This window comes from Rousettus aegyptiacus, unplaced genomic scaffold (genome assembly GCF_014176215.1).
Source record: "Rousettus aegyptiacus isolate mRouAeg1 unplaced genomic scaffold, mRouAeg1.p scaffold_m13_p_3, whole genome shotgun sequence".
Taxonomy (NCBI): domain Eukaryota; kingdom Metazoa; phylum Chordata; class Mammalia; order Chiroptera; family Pteropodidae; genus Rousettus; species Rousettus aegyptiacus.
The window spans coordinates 2,005,838-2,020,905 of NW_023416306.1; the positions used below are offsets into that span (position 1 = coordinate 2,005,838).

Consider the following 15,068-nt stretch of genomic DNA (forward strand, 5'->3'; position numbering starts at 1 on the left):
CCTCGGTGAGAAACCTCGAGGTCAGCGACCAGTGCCTGACAGCCTGCCGCCGTTACCTCCGCGTCCTGTTCCAGGCCCAAAGCCATGCAGTTCAGCGCTTCGGACCGCTCGTCTCTCCTGATTCCTCTCTGGTCCAGTCGCCGGGGTGAGCTCCGTCTTCCAGCTCCGTCTTCCAACTCGGCCTTACGGGTTAACCGCACGCACCGGGCGCCTCTTCCCGCCCCCGACGTCCCTCTTCGCGTAGTTCTAAAATAAGATTTAAAGTTTTAAATTCGTTTTAGAGTTACGGAAAGATTGCGGTGACAGCGCGGAGTTCCCACGTACTCCGCACCCGGTCTCTTCTGTCGCGACCCGACGGCGGCCGGCACGTTTGTCACAATGTGTAAACCGATGGTGACGCACGGTCGTGAACCGAAGTCCGCACTTCATGCGGATTTCCCTTGGTTTTATCGCATGTTCCGTTCCTGTCCCAGGCCCTCATCCGGGACCCCGCACGACGTTAAGTTGTCCTGTCTCCTCGGGCTCCTCTGGTCTATGACAGGTTCTGACTTTCCCTGTTTTTGGTGATGGCCTTGGCAGCTCTAGGGACTGGTCAGGTGTTTCGTAGAGTGCCCTTCCGTCGGGACGCATCCAGTGTGTTTTTCATGGTGAGGCGGGGGGATGACCTTTCAGGAAGAAGGCCGCCGAGGGGCGGCGCCCTGCTCGTCACATCCTGTCACGGGTCCATGCTGTCACCACGACTTATCCCCGTTGACACCGACCTTGATCGAATGGCTTCACTGTCACCCGCTTGGGGGGACCCAACCTGACGAATGGGGCGTCATGTCCCGCCCCTCAAAGGCAGAGACTCTACCTAAACTACTCGTAATCTTCCGCCCGGGAGGTGTGCTTCTCCTCCCTCGTTTGTTAATTAATTAAATCATGTGTTTCCGTCAGGATGGAATCGTGGCTGTTTATCTTATACTTCGGGTTCTGTATGCGGATACTTTACTTTGTTCTTTCAGTCATTTCAGCTTTGGCCACTGGGGCTCTTTCCGCTTGGGCTCCTGTGTCCCCTTCGAATACCCCTCATGTCTGCGACCCTTTCCCCCCCTTTCATTCTGTTTTTGGGAGCACGTCCTTACTTCCTAACACTACACGATGCTCCAGGCTCACCTTGCACATTTCTTGCCAGATCCTGGCATCAGCGCCGGCTCCAGGAAGCCCTCCTTCCTTTCTTCGGAGAATACCAAAACCAAGATGTGAGCGGTAAGCGTGTCCACTGCTATTGGGGTGTCATTGCTTCTAGGTCCCCTCAGTTAACGGAGCCAGCAAATACAAGCCCGTATACCGCCCCGTGAATACACGTGTATCTAGAAACATCTCTGCGCATAACCATCTATATCCACATGAAGTTGAACATGGGCTCGCCCTGATACCTCCGGCTCCAATCCATCAGCACGTGGATCGTTCTAGAGCCTCCTCTGCTTTTCTGTCACTCCCGTGCCAACCGCGAGCAACCTGGTTCCCACCACGCACCGTCAGTTAACCGCGTAGGCACGGTGCACATGCCCAGCAGCTTCGGAGTTCCGAACACCAAGCCCTGCGGGAACGAACGTGTATCCTGACGATCACGGTCTTGATTTAAGGCGCGGGCTGTTTGCGAAAACTTTTAAGAAAACTCATTTTCATCCCAAGGTCACCAGGATATGTTATCTCGTAAAACCTCTATTGTTTCTTATTCACGTGTATATCTGCAAGCCAGCTGGAATTTCCCTTTGCGTGAGAGAGGGCTCAGGTTTTTGCGTGTTTTCTGTATGGATACCCAGGATCATTTAGTGAGAAGTTCCCCCCCCCCCCCGCTACTTTCCCATGTCGACTTTGTCATCGATCGAGTGTGCAAAAGCGTGTGGACTTCCTTGTGAGCTTTCCCTTTAATTATTCTATTTGTATTGGTGCTGGCACCACATAATGGCCGTAATCACTACACCTTTGTGATAAGTTTGAAACTTGGGAGCAGCAGACCTCACACTGATTTTCTGCTTCGAGACCTGGGCAGTTTTCGACCCTTCGCTTTTCCTCCCAGATTTTAGAGCCACATACAAACTGCTGTGACTTCGTCTGGGGCTGCTCTGGATCCTTAAACCGGTTGGGTTGGGAAGAGCTGACCTCTTTAAATGCTGTTTTCCAGTCCATGGAATTTCTTCACTTAAAGTTTCTTTTCTTGTTGTTTGTGTTTTATTTTCTTTCATTTTTGTGTAGCAGTCCCGAACGCCTTTCGTTAGATCATTCCTAGGGGATACTATTGTAACAGAGACCTCTACATTTTTTCGTGTGTTCTATTTCTTGCTGGCATATGCACTGATTTTCTTTCTTTCTTTTTTTTTTTTTCACATCAGACGGGTCATGTGTCGATGTCGTAACAAAATGTGAGGGAGGCACACCTCACACGAAAGCGCCAACGCCCAGTGAGCACGCTCGTAGCCCACCAGAGGATCCGCGGTTGATTTTGTGTATTCGTTTTCCACCTAGTGAGCTTACGAATCTCTTATTCGTTTTAATAATTTGTCCGAGATTCTCCGGGGTTTGTATACAGCCCTAACATCTACCAGCTTTGTTCATTCTTTTCCAATCTCTCCCTCTATTTCTCTCTCCCCTCCCTTTCTCTCTCTCTCTCTCTCTCTCTCTCTCTCTCTCTCTCTCTCTATATATATATATATATATATATATATATATATATATTTCAATTTCTTTTTGCTGCATCACCATACTGGTTAGGACTTTCAGCTCAGTGTTGAATAGAAGTGGGGGCAGTGGGCAACCCCGTCATTGTCCCAATCTCAAAGCAGACTCCTTCGATGTCTCACTATTAATATAATTTTGCTGTATGCCCTTTTCTAGATACTTTCTGTCTGATTAAACAAATTTAATTCTCGTTCCTAGTTTGCTAAGAGTTTTTTTTTTTTTACCATAAAAGTTAAATGGACTCAAATGCAGATATTGAAATGGTTATATGCCTTTTTTTCTTCCCTAATATGTTAATGTGGCGAATTACATTGATTGAATTTTTAAGATACTAGGTCAACCTTGTACTTCTGAAATAATCCCAGTTTGGTCATGATGTGTTGTGTGTGTGTTTATAGATCTTCTATATAGATCCATTATTTTGCTTGGACTTTTCATATATGTTTGTGAACAAGATGAACCAACCATGTCCTTTTCCTGTAATGTCTTCGGGAGTTTTGGTATCAAAATCAGGCTGGTGCATAAAATTAGCTGGAGATTATTCCCTCATTTACTATTTCCGGAAATCTTTGTGTAAGGACATTTTTATTACTTCCTTAAATGTTTGGTAGGATTCTCTGGTGTCGCCATAGGGGAGGTTTGAAGTGAAGGATTCTATCGCTTTAATGGGACTATTCAAGCTTCCTATTTCTTCCCGTGTCCATACTGATAAACTATTATTTTTCTAGGGATTTTGTCCACTTAGTGAAATTTACAAATTTACTGACATCAGCTTATCCACAGTATTATCTCTTAAAACGGCTTCTGTAATAATCCCCTTTTTAATTCTTAATATTAGTTTTATGTATTTTATGTTTTCTTCATCAGAGTCTCTTCAACGAACCAACTGTTGGCCGTGCTGATCTTTTTGTATATTTTCTCCTTAATTTCTTCTTTCATTCTTATTCCATTTACTTTATTTGCATTAATTTTTGCTGCTTTTTCCCCTGACGTCTTGAGATGGATGCTCAGCCCTTTCATTCATAACCTTCCTAATTTTCTAGTATATGCATTTAAGGTTAAAAATTCGCCCCCCAGGCCTGATTTTAACTGCACCCCACAACTTTAGTATGTTGTATTTTTATCATCATGCATTTAAAATATTTTAAAATGTGTATTGTGAGTTCCTCTATGACCCATGAGAAATTTTGAAATTTGTTCTTAATGATCAAATATATGGATTTTCTTCTAATTCTCTTTTTATTGTTGCCATACGGGCTATTTTTCCTGTGACTCTATTTACGTGTGATTTACATGTGAAATGCGTGGAAATCGATGCATGGCCTGGCACATGACCGACTTTGTAGATGTGTCCTCGTGAAGCACGGGCGACAGTAGCGGGTTCGGCGTCCTGTGGCTGTCCACGACGCCGCTCCCCCACTCGGCACTGGAGAACCGTACAAATAACACTTCAGCAGGAAAGGGACAGAACCGAACGACGGCGTTACCGAGCAGGACTGCAGGCGGGGTGCAATTCGAGACCTAATTTAAATTATTAAAAACGGCTGGATCGGTTCTTAGGAGCCAGAATGCCAATGGCAACAGCAGCGGCGAAAGCACGCAAGCGGCGACGCAAAAGCACAAAACGCTGGGACCAAGCGACAGTACCGGGGACGAAGACGCTGTCGCCCCGCCCCCCGAGGCCCTGCCCCGCGCCTGATCGGTGGCTCCGCGCTCGGCTCGGCATGCCTGCGGCGTTGCCATGGAGACGCGGCCTGCAGCCGGGGTGCCCCGCGCGTCTGGTCGCTACAGTGCAGGAGTCAGGGGTGCGGCTCGGCGATCGGGTGGGCGACCTAGGATGCTGGAGAGGCGATGAGGTCGCGCCACTGGGGAACCGGGGCGCGAGTCGGGCAAGGGGGTGACCCGGATGCTGGGGAGGCGACTGGGACATGCCACGGGGGGGGGGGGGGGCTGTCTGGGTCGCGGGTTGGGAGAGGCGACAGGGAAGCACCATGGGAGGGTCCGGGGTGCGGGTTGGGCGAGGGGGTGACCCAGATGCTGGAGGGCGGTGGGAACGCACCATGCGGCGGGCCGGGGCGCGAGCCCCCGACGAGGGAACCGAGCAGCATCTGGCAGTGAGGGTGGGACTGGCGATGGGGCCACCGGCCACACAGGAGGAAGGAAAGGAATTCGCATTTGCTGGGAAAGCACTTGGGTGGGCGTCGGGGATGCTCCCGTTTGGTTCTCTCCTGACATCATTTTTCTTTCTGGTACAGGGGCCTCCGGATGCCTGGAGCAGAGAGGGTGTGCTGGTGGCTGGGTGAGTACCAGGCGGTCCTCAGCATGGCGGCCTGGGCGGGCCCCCTCCAAGTCTGGCGTGTCTGGGAGCAGTCCCAGGTAGCCTGTGCCCTGTTTAAGAGCTCAGACTAGGCTCACGGTCCGCTCACCAGAGCGCTGGGTCGACATGGGGATCCAGAGTTAGGAAAGGTTCTGTGCCATGAAACCTGCCGTTGCCACGTGAGCCCTTTGCTCCCCGGCACCTGACGGCGTGTTCATTTCTTTGTAGCGTCACCTTGGGGAAGAGCCACAGACAAAGAGCGCTGAGCGCACGCTGGCCGCACGCCCCGAGTGCCACCCCGCGCTGTCGCCCGGCGAGCTGGCCCGAGCTCCCGGCAGGGAGGGCGGGCATGGGTGCCGCCAGCAGCTCCCGTCCAGGCGCACAGCACCCGTCCAGCCAGGACGCCGGGTGTGACTTCTCAAGTTAAGCCGTCCAAGCCACAGTGTCACAATCGCGGGAGGCACCTGACCAGTCGCCCCTGAGGTCCCTGTCAACCCCACACCTAAGAGTGTGCAGCAGTCACCAGGAGAGGCTGCGGCCAGGGGGCCACCTCCTCTGCCCGCTGTCCCCCATGTGGCTCCCCGGTGCCTTCAGAATGCCCAGAGCCGCCTCTCAAGTCTCCCTCCACCACCTTCCTCCCAAGGGTGCCGCCCACGACCGGCCCGACTCCTCCTCTCTGCCGTTAAGTTAAGGAAGGTGGCTCGCCACCAGCTGAGGAGCGTGCCCGGAGCCCTCAGAGCAGCTGGCAGCTGGCCGCAGGCGCCTGGGGCGCGGGCGGGGCCGGGCCCGCGATGAGCAGCCGCGTCCCGCTGGCGGAGAAAGCCCTGTCTGAAGGCTTCGCCCGGCTCCGGTACCGCGACACCTCCCTGCTCATCTGGCAGCAGCAGCAGCAGAAGCTGGAGTCCGGGCCGCCCGGGACGTACCTGAGCAGGAGCCGGAGCATGTGGTACGCGCAGTACGGGAACGAAGCCATCTTAGTCCGCGACAGAAACAAGCTCGAGGTCTCCCGGGACACCGGCCAGTCAAAGTTTTGCACAATTATGTGAAGCCCGGGGCCCAGTGGGAATCCGCCTTCGGCACAGTGTCGGCCCAGCTGGGAGGCCGGGCCCCTGCCACATCTGCTTTTCTGCTCGGCTTCTCGTAAGTCACGCGAGAGGAGCACCCGGCTACAAACCACCTTTTCAAGGTCTGTAGGTCGCTGGCATCTGCCTGGTGAAGAGGAGTCAGATCTCGAAACAGGCGAAGGAACGGGCATCGAGAGCCGAGCGGCTCAGGACCCATTCACGCGACCGGGATGGACGGGACGTGCAGTCATCAGCGGCACTGAGGCGGGAGCTGTGACGTTTTGGACACGGCCGTCGTGCGCCACACACCGTGGCCGCCCCCACGGCCGCTCCCGGTACTCGCCCGCGGGCAAGCGCACCCCCAGCACCGGCCGCTTGCAGGGGCTTTGGGCTCACCCACTGGGCTGAGAAGGTGGGTTCTTGTGTCTCGGCCTCTCTGCTCCGAGGCCGCGGCTCCCCACGGCCTGCGGCGTCTCATGCACGTCGGCCGCTCCCGCACACGGGCGGCCACGGCCCAACGCGTGGGCAAGTTCTCACGAGTCATTTTGCGAAAGGATTTGCCGTCTGCTCTAATTAAAGTGTGCGTGGCTATGCAAATGTGGAAGGATCTGTCAAAGCTGATTTTTTAAAAATAAGTATTTTTCTTTCCTCCCACTTTTTTATCCGTTCATTCGTGTCTTGGCTTTGATTTAGTAATGTCTAATGCTTGGTAAAAACCTCAACACAAAAACGCACAAGGCAAAGCGAAGTCGCCCTCCCCAGAGGCTTGCGCGGACGCCCGCAGCGGCCCCTCTGCTGGGCTTTGTCTCGCTCAGCTGTCCAGGCCGGGGTTTGCACTGCATTCTCGCCAGCATTCCTGGGGCCCAGGGGGCCAGATGCATCCTCGCTGCCACCACGCACACGGCACACCCTCTGCCTCGCTGTATGTGGTCCCTTTGGCAGCCATGTGGCTTGGTCAGCGAGCAGCGTTCTCTAAGTGGCACTGCAGGGTCTGGCCGGAGGCCCGGTCCTTGCCCAGGGGTCCTCGGCCGGTGTGCGGCCTCAGGTCACGGTCCTTCTTGACGTCAGTGTGCCTCGATCACTTCCCAGAGGTGAGGACAGAAGCCTGTCCCATCAACAGGGAGACCTCTGCGCTAAGGGCTCACCTGCCCAGAAGCCCCGGCCTGGGAATTACCCAGCAGGTAGGTTTGTCAGCATCTTTGCGGACCTTCCTGCTGGGGCACAGAGCACACTTCAGACGTACCGGGGGCACTTGCGCTGCCCGCTCACTGGGCAGACTGGCCGAAGTGTCGTTGGGAGGGCCCCAAGCACAGATGGCACCGGCCAGGGCGTGCAGGTGAGCGACGTGTCCTGGCACTTGTAGGACAGCTGGCACTATGCTGCTTAGTGTGTGGGAAGATCCCAGCTGCCTGAGGGATGCCTGGGACACGGCCCAGTCCCCGTCCTCAGGGAGGCCGGTCTGGACGTGGGTGGCAGGGGTGCAGCACAGTGGGAATGTGCACTGGCAGTTGGGAGTGGGCTGTCATCAGGCCTGGGCTCGGGCCAACGAGACCCTCTTCCAGGGGTGTGAGGGCCCGGCTTGCACAGCCGTGACTGGTTTGCAAAAGGCAGCCAAAGCCTTGCTCGTGGCGCCACCCCCCTCCTCCTAAACGGCGGCCTCTGCCGCACGCAGGGCCCAGCACGGGGCGGTGGGGGCCTCAGCCCACGAGCCCCGGGCTGACGTGGTGTCACGGGAGGTCGGCCGGGCCCGCTGGACCAGCGCCTGGTCCCCGAGTCGCGGAAACCCCGCGTGCAGACCGAGGCGCACAGGGCGCGCGCCTCCTGAACCAACCACCTGGGAATAAAGCGGTTTTCACTCTCTCAGGCAGAAAACGGCGCTCCCTAAGTGCCGGTGGCTGTCGGCCCGGGCCGAGGGCCGGGCTGCTGGAGCTGTGGGCGCCCCGCCGTGTGCTGTGGAGGGCGAGGGGCGGCCGGCGACGGCTTCCGCGCCCCTCCGCACCCCACCGGAGGTGAGGAAAGCACGGGAGAATGCACACGCGGGCACCTGCGGCTTTTTTTTTCTTTTATTATGAAAACAAAACAAATGCCCCAGGAGAAGGGTCCGTGATTACCAGAAACATCAAAGAGTACTTTCTACCATTTTATTCTGTTGTGTTGAGGCCAGCATTGCAATAAACAAGCTAAAACTACTTACATTGGACTCATTTTCAGTAACTGACATTTACAGGAATATACTAGAAACGGCACTAAAAAGTTTTAAGAAAAGTTACGGTAAACTTGCATGCACGTCATACAGAAAAGTAACATTTTAAATATAAAAAAGGAAAGCGTCCTGAAGCGTCACGCCAGAATGACGGAGCAGGGCTGCACTGGATGGGACAAATCCTCTGTCGTGGGTGGACTTTCCCCGGACGACTGTCAAAGACGTGAATGTCGCAGAGCAACAAAAACAAAAACAAACAAAAAAGGAAAACGTATCTTACAGTTTGTAAGCAAGACGACGCTGCCCAGCACGAGAACACAGCGCCCTGGACTCGATCCGCCCCCTCAGCTTGCACGGCCACGGCCACCGGCAGCGCTGTCAAAGCCAGTTCCTGCGCGTGGCCAACCTACTCGACACCCCTAAACTGGAGAGCAGTCCGTTTCGAGGTCTGCACAGAAAGCCTTAGGAGCTCAGCACCAGCGAAGCGCCGGCTCCGTGGGGACAGCGGCCCCAGGAGGAAGGTGGGCGGGGCTTCGAGAACCCGCCGACCGGCTCGGAGCTGGCGGCGGGGTGCTCCGAGAGGCTCGCGCCGAGAGGCTGGCGCTGCGCTACACCCCAGGGCCAGGTGTTTGCCCGTTCATCGGCTCCCACGGGGCTCGCAGCGCTCTGCAGAGCTGAAGGGGTGCTCCATGGGAGCCCCCACACCCCAGGGCGCCCTGCCCACCATGCCGTGCGCTGACTCCTTAAAGTCAGAGTTCAAACATTCCATTAAAGACCAAGTTAGAAAACGCCTTTGAAAACCAAGGGTAACTTTAAAAAATGGCAAGTTTAAAATCCATTTATGTTTTTATTATAAACGAAAATTAAAAGTTTAACAAACTGGCTCAAAACTCACCAAGAGTCAGAATCACCGGCAGTAAGAAAAACAGCACTCCCCCACGCGCCTGCGCCCTACTCCCGTCAGAGGCCCCCGCAGCCACGGGGGGGGGGGGGCGCACCCTGCATCGGCTTCGTGATTGTGAAGTCGCCACCTCTTAGGACACTGCTGACTCGTCCCCCTACTGTCCAGGAGTGCTGGCAGAAAGAACTCGCCGCCAAAGGCCAGGCTGCCCACGGCGCCGCCTCCAGCGCCCGCCTCTGGGGACTGGGAGAAGGCCTCGTTTCAGTCCGCTCCGCTAGGAGGAAACCGCCCGAGCAGGAAGCCCCGCGAGCCCTTGCGGAGGGGGGCGCACCTCCTGGGCCAGAGGCTCTTCCACCCCTGGCGGGAGGAGCCAGGCCACTGCCACGGCTGGAAGACTGTGTGGCAGCGGGGGCCAGCCCGGAGGCCGAACCCCCTTCTTGGCCAAAGCCACGAGGCTCGGAACCTAGGCAGGCAGCGTGGAGCGTCCCTGACTCAAAAGGCCACACGTCAGCCTCTGGGAAAAAACCAAAACCAAAACATAACTTTCTGTTAAACTCTGTATATTATTATTTTTTTACAATAGAAAGTTAAAAATCAAGACTTAGATTTACTATACATTTTTCCTCTCAGATTACAAAGTTTATATTATATAACTGGGGTTCCCTAAATTGATTTCTTTTAAAACAGTCCTAAAGAGACCAGAAGAGAATACAAAAAAAGAATAAAAACTAAACAAAATAAAAAATTAGAATGTGTTGCAGCTGGAAATTGTCTATACCTGTAAGTCTCCAAACTTCACACACACACACACGCACACACACGCGCACGCACACACACGCACACAGCACAGCCCCCCACGCCCAGGAGCAGGGCGGCGCCAGCGCTGGGCGGGGCTAGCACCTGGCGGGGCGGAGCTCGCGCCGGGCCGGGCGGGCCCAGCCCGGGCACCGGCCGCAGCCCCGGGCCCTGGACCGGCTGCCCCCGGAACATCCGAAAGGCCTGCGTCTCTGCTGCTGCTTTTTTTTAATGCATTTCTTCTGCAGTTTTGTTTTTCCTTTCTTTTTTTAAAAAAACGACCAATGGTGTTAATAAATAAAGTACTCGTATATACATGAGATCGGGGAGATGGGCCGGGGATGCGGCAGCGCTACTGGGTGGGGGACACGCTGGGCTGGACTTCCGTAGAAAATTGCTGAACCTTACAAAAAAGTCTCCTTTTTTTTCTTCTTTTTTTTTTTTAAGTTGAGGTAAAAGTTTCAGTGTATGGAAACCCACACGCTGCGCACGCGGCTGCGGCGCTCCCTCCGGGGCCCCTGGCGTCGCGGGGGCGGAAACCCCGCACGCCCCCCACCGGCAAGGGCTCGGGCGACCCCGCCCTCGGCCCCGCGTCCGTCCTCGGCCCCTCGGAGCCGCAGCCCGGGCCACCTGGCCGCGCGTCCCTCCGGCCCCAGGGGAGCGCCCGGCGGCGGCGCCTCCCGGCGACCGGCCTCGGTTCCGCAGAGCAGGCTGCGCGGGCTCCCACCTCCTCGGTCTCGTGTGCGCGCAACAGACCTGCGGCCTCGGAAAGCGGAGGCGCGCCGGGCCCCGCCGCTGGGCGGGAAGCGCCCGCGCCGTGGGGCACCGGCAGGATGCTGGCGGCGGGGGCGCGGCGGGGTCCGTCCCTACTCCGAGTCGCTGCTGTCAGAGCTGGAGCCGCTGGAGCTGCTGCTGCCGGACTCGGAGGAGCTGCTGCTGCTGAGCCGGGAGGGCCCGCCTGAGGGCGCGGGGCCCCGCTCTGTGGGAGACAGGGCGGGTGAGGGGCCGCGCGGCGGGCAAGGCCTCCATCCGCGCGTCTCCGGGGCCCCTGCAGCTGCATGGCGCCCACGACGTGCCGTGGCCCCACCCGCTTCCCGACCGCTCACTGAACAGATCGATCAGGTGTGTGCTAAAGCGCATGAACGCACTGGGGGGGGGTCTGCAGCTTGAGACCTGGGCTCCATCCCGAGTCTGGGCAGAGACCCCACAAGCCTCGTCGTTTCCTGGGCAGTGAGAACGCCTTGTTATTCAGGAGGAGCCGGGTTTATTCTAAGGGCGAAGGCGCAGGGAGGGGGGGGGGGTGGCGCTGGTCACCAGGGAGACCCAGCTGGGCATTTTCACCCCCGCACCCATCTTGGAGATGGGGAGTGCACGGCACATGGAGCTCTAGGGACCTCGTGGTTCTGGAGCCTCTGGACTGGGGGGCTGGGGCGCACGTGGCGGGGAGGGGGGGGCGCACCTGAGAGGCACCCACCCCCAGCTGGCCCTGGGCACCCCTTCTTTCCTTTCCCTCGTGCGACTGAGCTGTCGCCTTTGAAATAAACCAAAATGGTGAGGAACAGGCTTCCCTGAGTTCCGCAGCCATTCTAGCAGGAACCCCCCGATTTATACCTGCTCAGCCGGAGCTGCGAGAGGCCCAGGACTTGGGAGTCTGAGGTGAGGGCAGCCTTGTGGGGCTGAGACCTTACTGTGGGGTCTGCACTAACTCTGGGGAGGTGTCAGCGCTGAACTGCACTGCCAGACACCCGGGGGGTGCTGGGGACCAGAGGGCTAGTGTGGGGAAACACCCACACGTTTGGTGTCAGAAGTGTGACCGCTCCGAGGTCAGCGGGGCCCCCTACACGTCCCCGAGACGGGGAAGAAAGCGAATGCGCTCCGCCAAGAGCAGCTGACGGGGAGTGGCTGGGCGCTGACCACTCAGCAACGCCCATCAGTCACGTGGTGCCAGGCGGCAGCAGCGAGCCGTCGACTCTGCCTTGCCCAGGGGACCCTCCCGGCCCTCGGTGAGAGCGGGCCAGGCTCCCAGCCCTGTCTGGGCACTGGGCAAGCAAGGTCCGGCAAGGATGCAGCACTTGGCTGCCGCGTGGTCATCTTGATGGGACCCTGACTCTGACCGCCTGGGCCTGCTCACTGTACCTGTCCATTCTACAGGTGCCAGAGGAGGACGGAAGACTCAAACCACCCGCTCACCTAAATTAAGACCCTGCAGTCCACTAATTGCAGGGCCTGGGGGTGGGAGTCGGGGCCTCTGTCCCCGTGATTATCGGCTAACGTGCTGGCCCTCGTGTGCCTGGGGGCTCCAGAAAGCTCGCTGCCAGGGGCTGGCGGTCAGCCTGGCGTCCCCCAAGCCACACGGTCCTGTCCCCAAACACTGCAACTGGACCCTTCCAAAAGAGCCCTTTCCAGGGGCTCTGGAAAAGGCACCTTCAAACACGCCTCCGAGCATGGCCGGGGTTCTATCCCCAGGTACAGGGAAGGAAATGGGGCCCCAGGAGGTCAAGAGCTTCATGTACGGAAACATGGCTTGTTACGCAGTGGAGCCACAAGCTCAAGGCTGGGTCTGCCACCCACCGGCCGCCTGGACCCTCCCACCTCCGACCCAACAACAGTGCGGCCGCCGGGGACCCCGCACCCCGGAGCGGCGGCGCCTGCCGGCGGCTACCTTTCTTGGCGGGCTTCTTGCTGCCGCTCAGCTGCCCACTGACATCCTGCAGCCGCCTCTCCAGCTCCTTCTTCTTCTCCTGAGCTAACTCCTCCTTGGACTTGGCTGCCTGCTTCTTCCCGCTTGCTGCTGTGGGAGAACCGGGAGCTAAGACGGCGGGGCGGCGGGGGGCAAAGCAGGGGGCCAGCCACCGTGCCGCGCGCCCCTCGGCCACCTGGCCTCCGGGGTGTTCATGACCCCCGAGTGTTTCCCAGGGCTGACGCCGAGCTCCCTGAGGGAAAAAGGGACCAACATTACGAAACCCCTGCCTGCACGTCCTGAGCTTCTGCCTTAACTCACAAAACGCCAAGGCGGGGCCGACCACTCTAGCTCCAGACAGGACGTGTGTGGCCTAGGGACACCCCCGTGGAGGGCAGAGCCGCGACCCGAAGTCCTGACCCCCTAACTCGAAGTTCTCCCTCGCCGCGGTCACAGCGATCTCGCGGCCTCAGCAGGAGGCCCAGTGCACCGCCTGGCACACCTGCGCCACTGGCACCCACCGGGGCTGCAGGGCCACGAGACACCCCACGGAGACGGTGGCTGCCCGCTCAGAGCAAGCGAAGACCACGTGAAGCCCTGCGGGACCCCATGTGGTCCCTGGCCACTGTCCTGTTCGGCCACCGCAGAGCTGCCTCAGGCCTGCCCTTCCTCTCACTTCCCAGGACCCTGGGCTCCTGTTCGGTGACGTCATCGACTCCCAGGGTGAGCCTGGGCCAGTGCCGGCGTCTGTCCTGGGAGGCCACTAGCCCCTCGATCCCTGTCAACAGGGAACTGGTCTACCCTGGCAGGGGCCCGCCAGCTCCAAACACAGGCTCAGGAGAGCTCGTGGGGAGGCCCTGAACTGGCACTTGCGTATGGGGGGTGACCGGGGGTCCCGCCTGCCCCCCAGCGGCAGTGGGGCTGCCTAGCTCCCCGGCCTGGGGCTGAGCGAGGGCGGGGGGCAGGGCTGCGAGGGCCTCGAACCGCGACGACTCACAGAGCGGCTTCCTCTGCTTCTTCTGCAAGCAGGACTTCACGTAGCGCTCCAGCTCCCGCAGAGTGGTGGGCTTCAGCGTCTCAAAGTCGATCTCGATCTCGTCGGGGTTGGAGTCCCTGAGCGAGGGCTCCCGCGACTGGATGATGTGCACCACGCGGCCCAGCTTCTCGCCCGGCAGCCGGTTGATGTCCAGGCTGAGCTGGCGCTTCTCGTCGTAGCTCATGGGCAGGCCCTCCTCCTCGTCCTCCGAGTCGTAGGAGGCCGACGCCTGCCTGCCGCCCTTCTTCGGCTGCCTGAGGCACGAGGCGGAGCGCGCCCCGGTGAGGAGCCGGACCTCCGGCCCACGGAGCCTGTCCCCTGTCCCCCATCGCTGTCCCCGCACCCCCAAAGAGGCCCTGTCCCCTTATCCCCTGCATCCCCCGGTTCTGTCTGGCCCCCTTCCTCTCCAGGCCTAGGCCCAAAGTGGTGCCCCTGGCAGAGAAGCCAGGCCGGTGGCCTGGGTCTCTCCGGGGACGTGGACGACCCCGCTCCAGAGGTCAGAGCAGAGGCTGCCCCAAGCTGGGGGTTTCCGGGCCACAGTCGAGAGACGACTGGCGGCCAGCTTTCTCAACGCCCCACGGGCACCTCGAAGCCGACGGGTCGAACACTGATCTGATCTCTGCAGTCGAACGATCCGAAAGAAGGGGGCAAAGGGGGCCGAGGGGAGAGGCGGAACACAGCGGACTGGCCAGCCGAGAGCCCGGCGAGGCGACCGCCACGTTAACGACAAATGAGCCAAACACGCCAACTCGGAGCGACGGCCAGGCCGGCTAGGACACGAGACCCAGCTCACGTGCCCGCGTTAAACATCCAGACAGAACGTCAGATGAGAAGGGAAGACGTGGAGGGAAAGACGCAGCATGCGAACGCTGGCCAGAGGAACCCGCGGTAACCTGCATCGTCCTCGGACGAAGCAGACTTCGGAAAAACGAACGCTACCAGCAGAAAGAGACGCCGCGTGAGGATGAGGGTCAGCGGACCGGGGCGCCGCAGCCCCGAAAACCACCTTCAGAACACGCGAGGCAAACGCCCACGCGCTAGAGGCAAGACGAGAAAAACCCAAAACTACCGCCGGAAAAACCCGTGTTTTCTTTTGGTGATGAATAAAAAAGCCAGTCGGCAAAAAGAAAGGCGACTCCGACGTCGCGGTCACCTCGGCCCGGCTGCCGCGTTTCCCTCCGGGGATTTTCACTGGTTTTCTCTCCTGACCGACCCCCGTGCGAGGCTCTGCCCGCCCCCTGCTGGGGGCATGTTGTGGGCCAGAAAACGCCATCTGAACGAATGCAAGTGTTGACCTCTGACCGAATGGAATTTAACCGGACATCAATAACTGAAAAACATCTGGAAA

At 58.3% G+C, this 15,068-nt stretch overlaps 2 protein-coding genes and 1 non-coding gene across 9 annotated transcripts in view; 1 reads left to right on the plus strand and 2 right to left on the minus strand.

The window, feature by feature from the left end:
* Nucleotides 1-2,372: 2,372 nt before the first annotated feature.
* LOC118601178 lies at nt 2,373-2,476 on the minus strand. The gene has a single exon (XR_004950259.1). It is a non-coding gene; the product is annotated as a small nucleolar RNA U13 (small nucleolar RNA).
* A 1,983-nt stretch (nt 2,477-4,459) lies between these two features.
* Nucleotides 4,460-6,773, plus strand: BRD3OS (BRD3 opposite strand). 4 transcript variants are annotated; one of them, XM_036218216.1, is made up of 3 exons: nt 4,460-4,547; nt 4,980-5,023; nt 5,270-5,837. In XM_036218216.1, exons 1-3 carry the CDS (start codon nt 4,466-4,468, stop codon nt 5,453-5,455), a joined length of 312 nt encoding a protein of 103 aa, XP_036074109.1. In that variant the 5' UTR covers nt 4,460-4,465; the 3' UTR covers nt 5,456-5,837. The 4 variants fall into 4 exon arrangements, with proteins under 4 accessions (XP_036074109.1, XP_036074110.1, XP_036074111.1 ...); XM_036218217.1 differs by having other exon boundaries at nt 4,477-4,580; nt 5,270-6,773; XM_036218218.1 differs by having other exon boundaries at nt 4,488-4,529; nt 5,270-6,773.
* Nucleotides 6,774-8,150: 1,377 nt separating this feature from the next.
* BRD3 (bromodomain containing 3) overlaps nt 8,151-15,068 on the minus strand; it is a 30,119-nt gene continuing 23,201 nt past the window's right edge. For 3 of the 4 annotated variants that reach the window (XM_016128793.2, XM_016128789.2, XM_016128790.2), the window contains exons 10-12: nt 13,682-13,974; nt 12,667-12,795; nt 8,151-10,983 (exon numbers count right to left, since the gene is read on the minus strand). In XM_016128793.2, coding sequence (XP_015984279.2) covers nt 10,871-10,983; nt 12,667-12,795; nt 13,682-13,974 — 535 coding nt within the window. In that variant the 3' untranslated portion in view covers nt 8,151-10,870. The remainder of the gene's footprint in view (nt 10,984-12,666; nt 12,796-13,681; nt 13,975-15,068) is intronic. The other variant, XM_016128791.2, reaches the window with a different exon arrangement.

Coding starts and splice junctions, on each gene's coding strand:
- BRD3OS (XM_036218215.1), top strand. CDS start 4,785: ATGCGGCGGGCCGGGGCGCGAGCCCCCGACGAGGGAACCGAGCAGCAT. Junction 4,885..4,979: donor ACCGGCCACACAGGAGGAAG/GAAAGGAATTCG, acceptor TTTCTGGTACAG/GGGCCTCCGGATGCCTGGAG. Junction 5,024..5,269: donor GAGGGTGTGCTGGTGGCTGG/GTGAGTACCAGG, acceptor ATTTCTTTGTAG/CGTCACCTTGGGGAAGAGCC.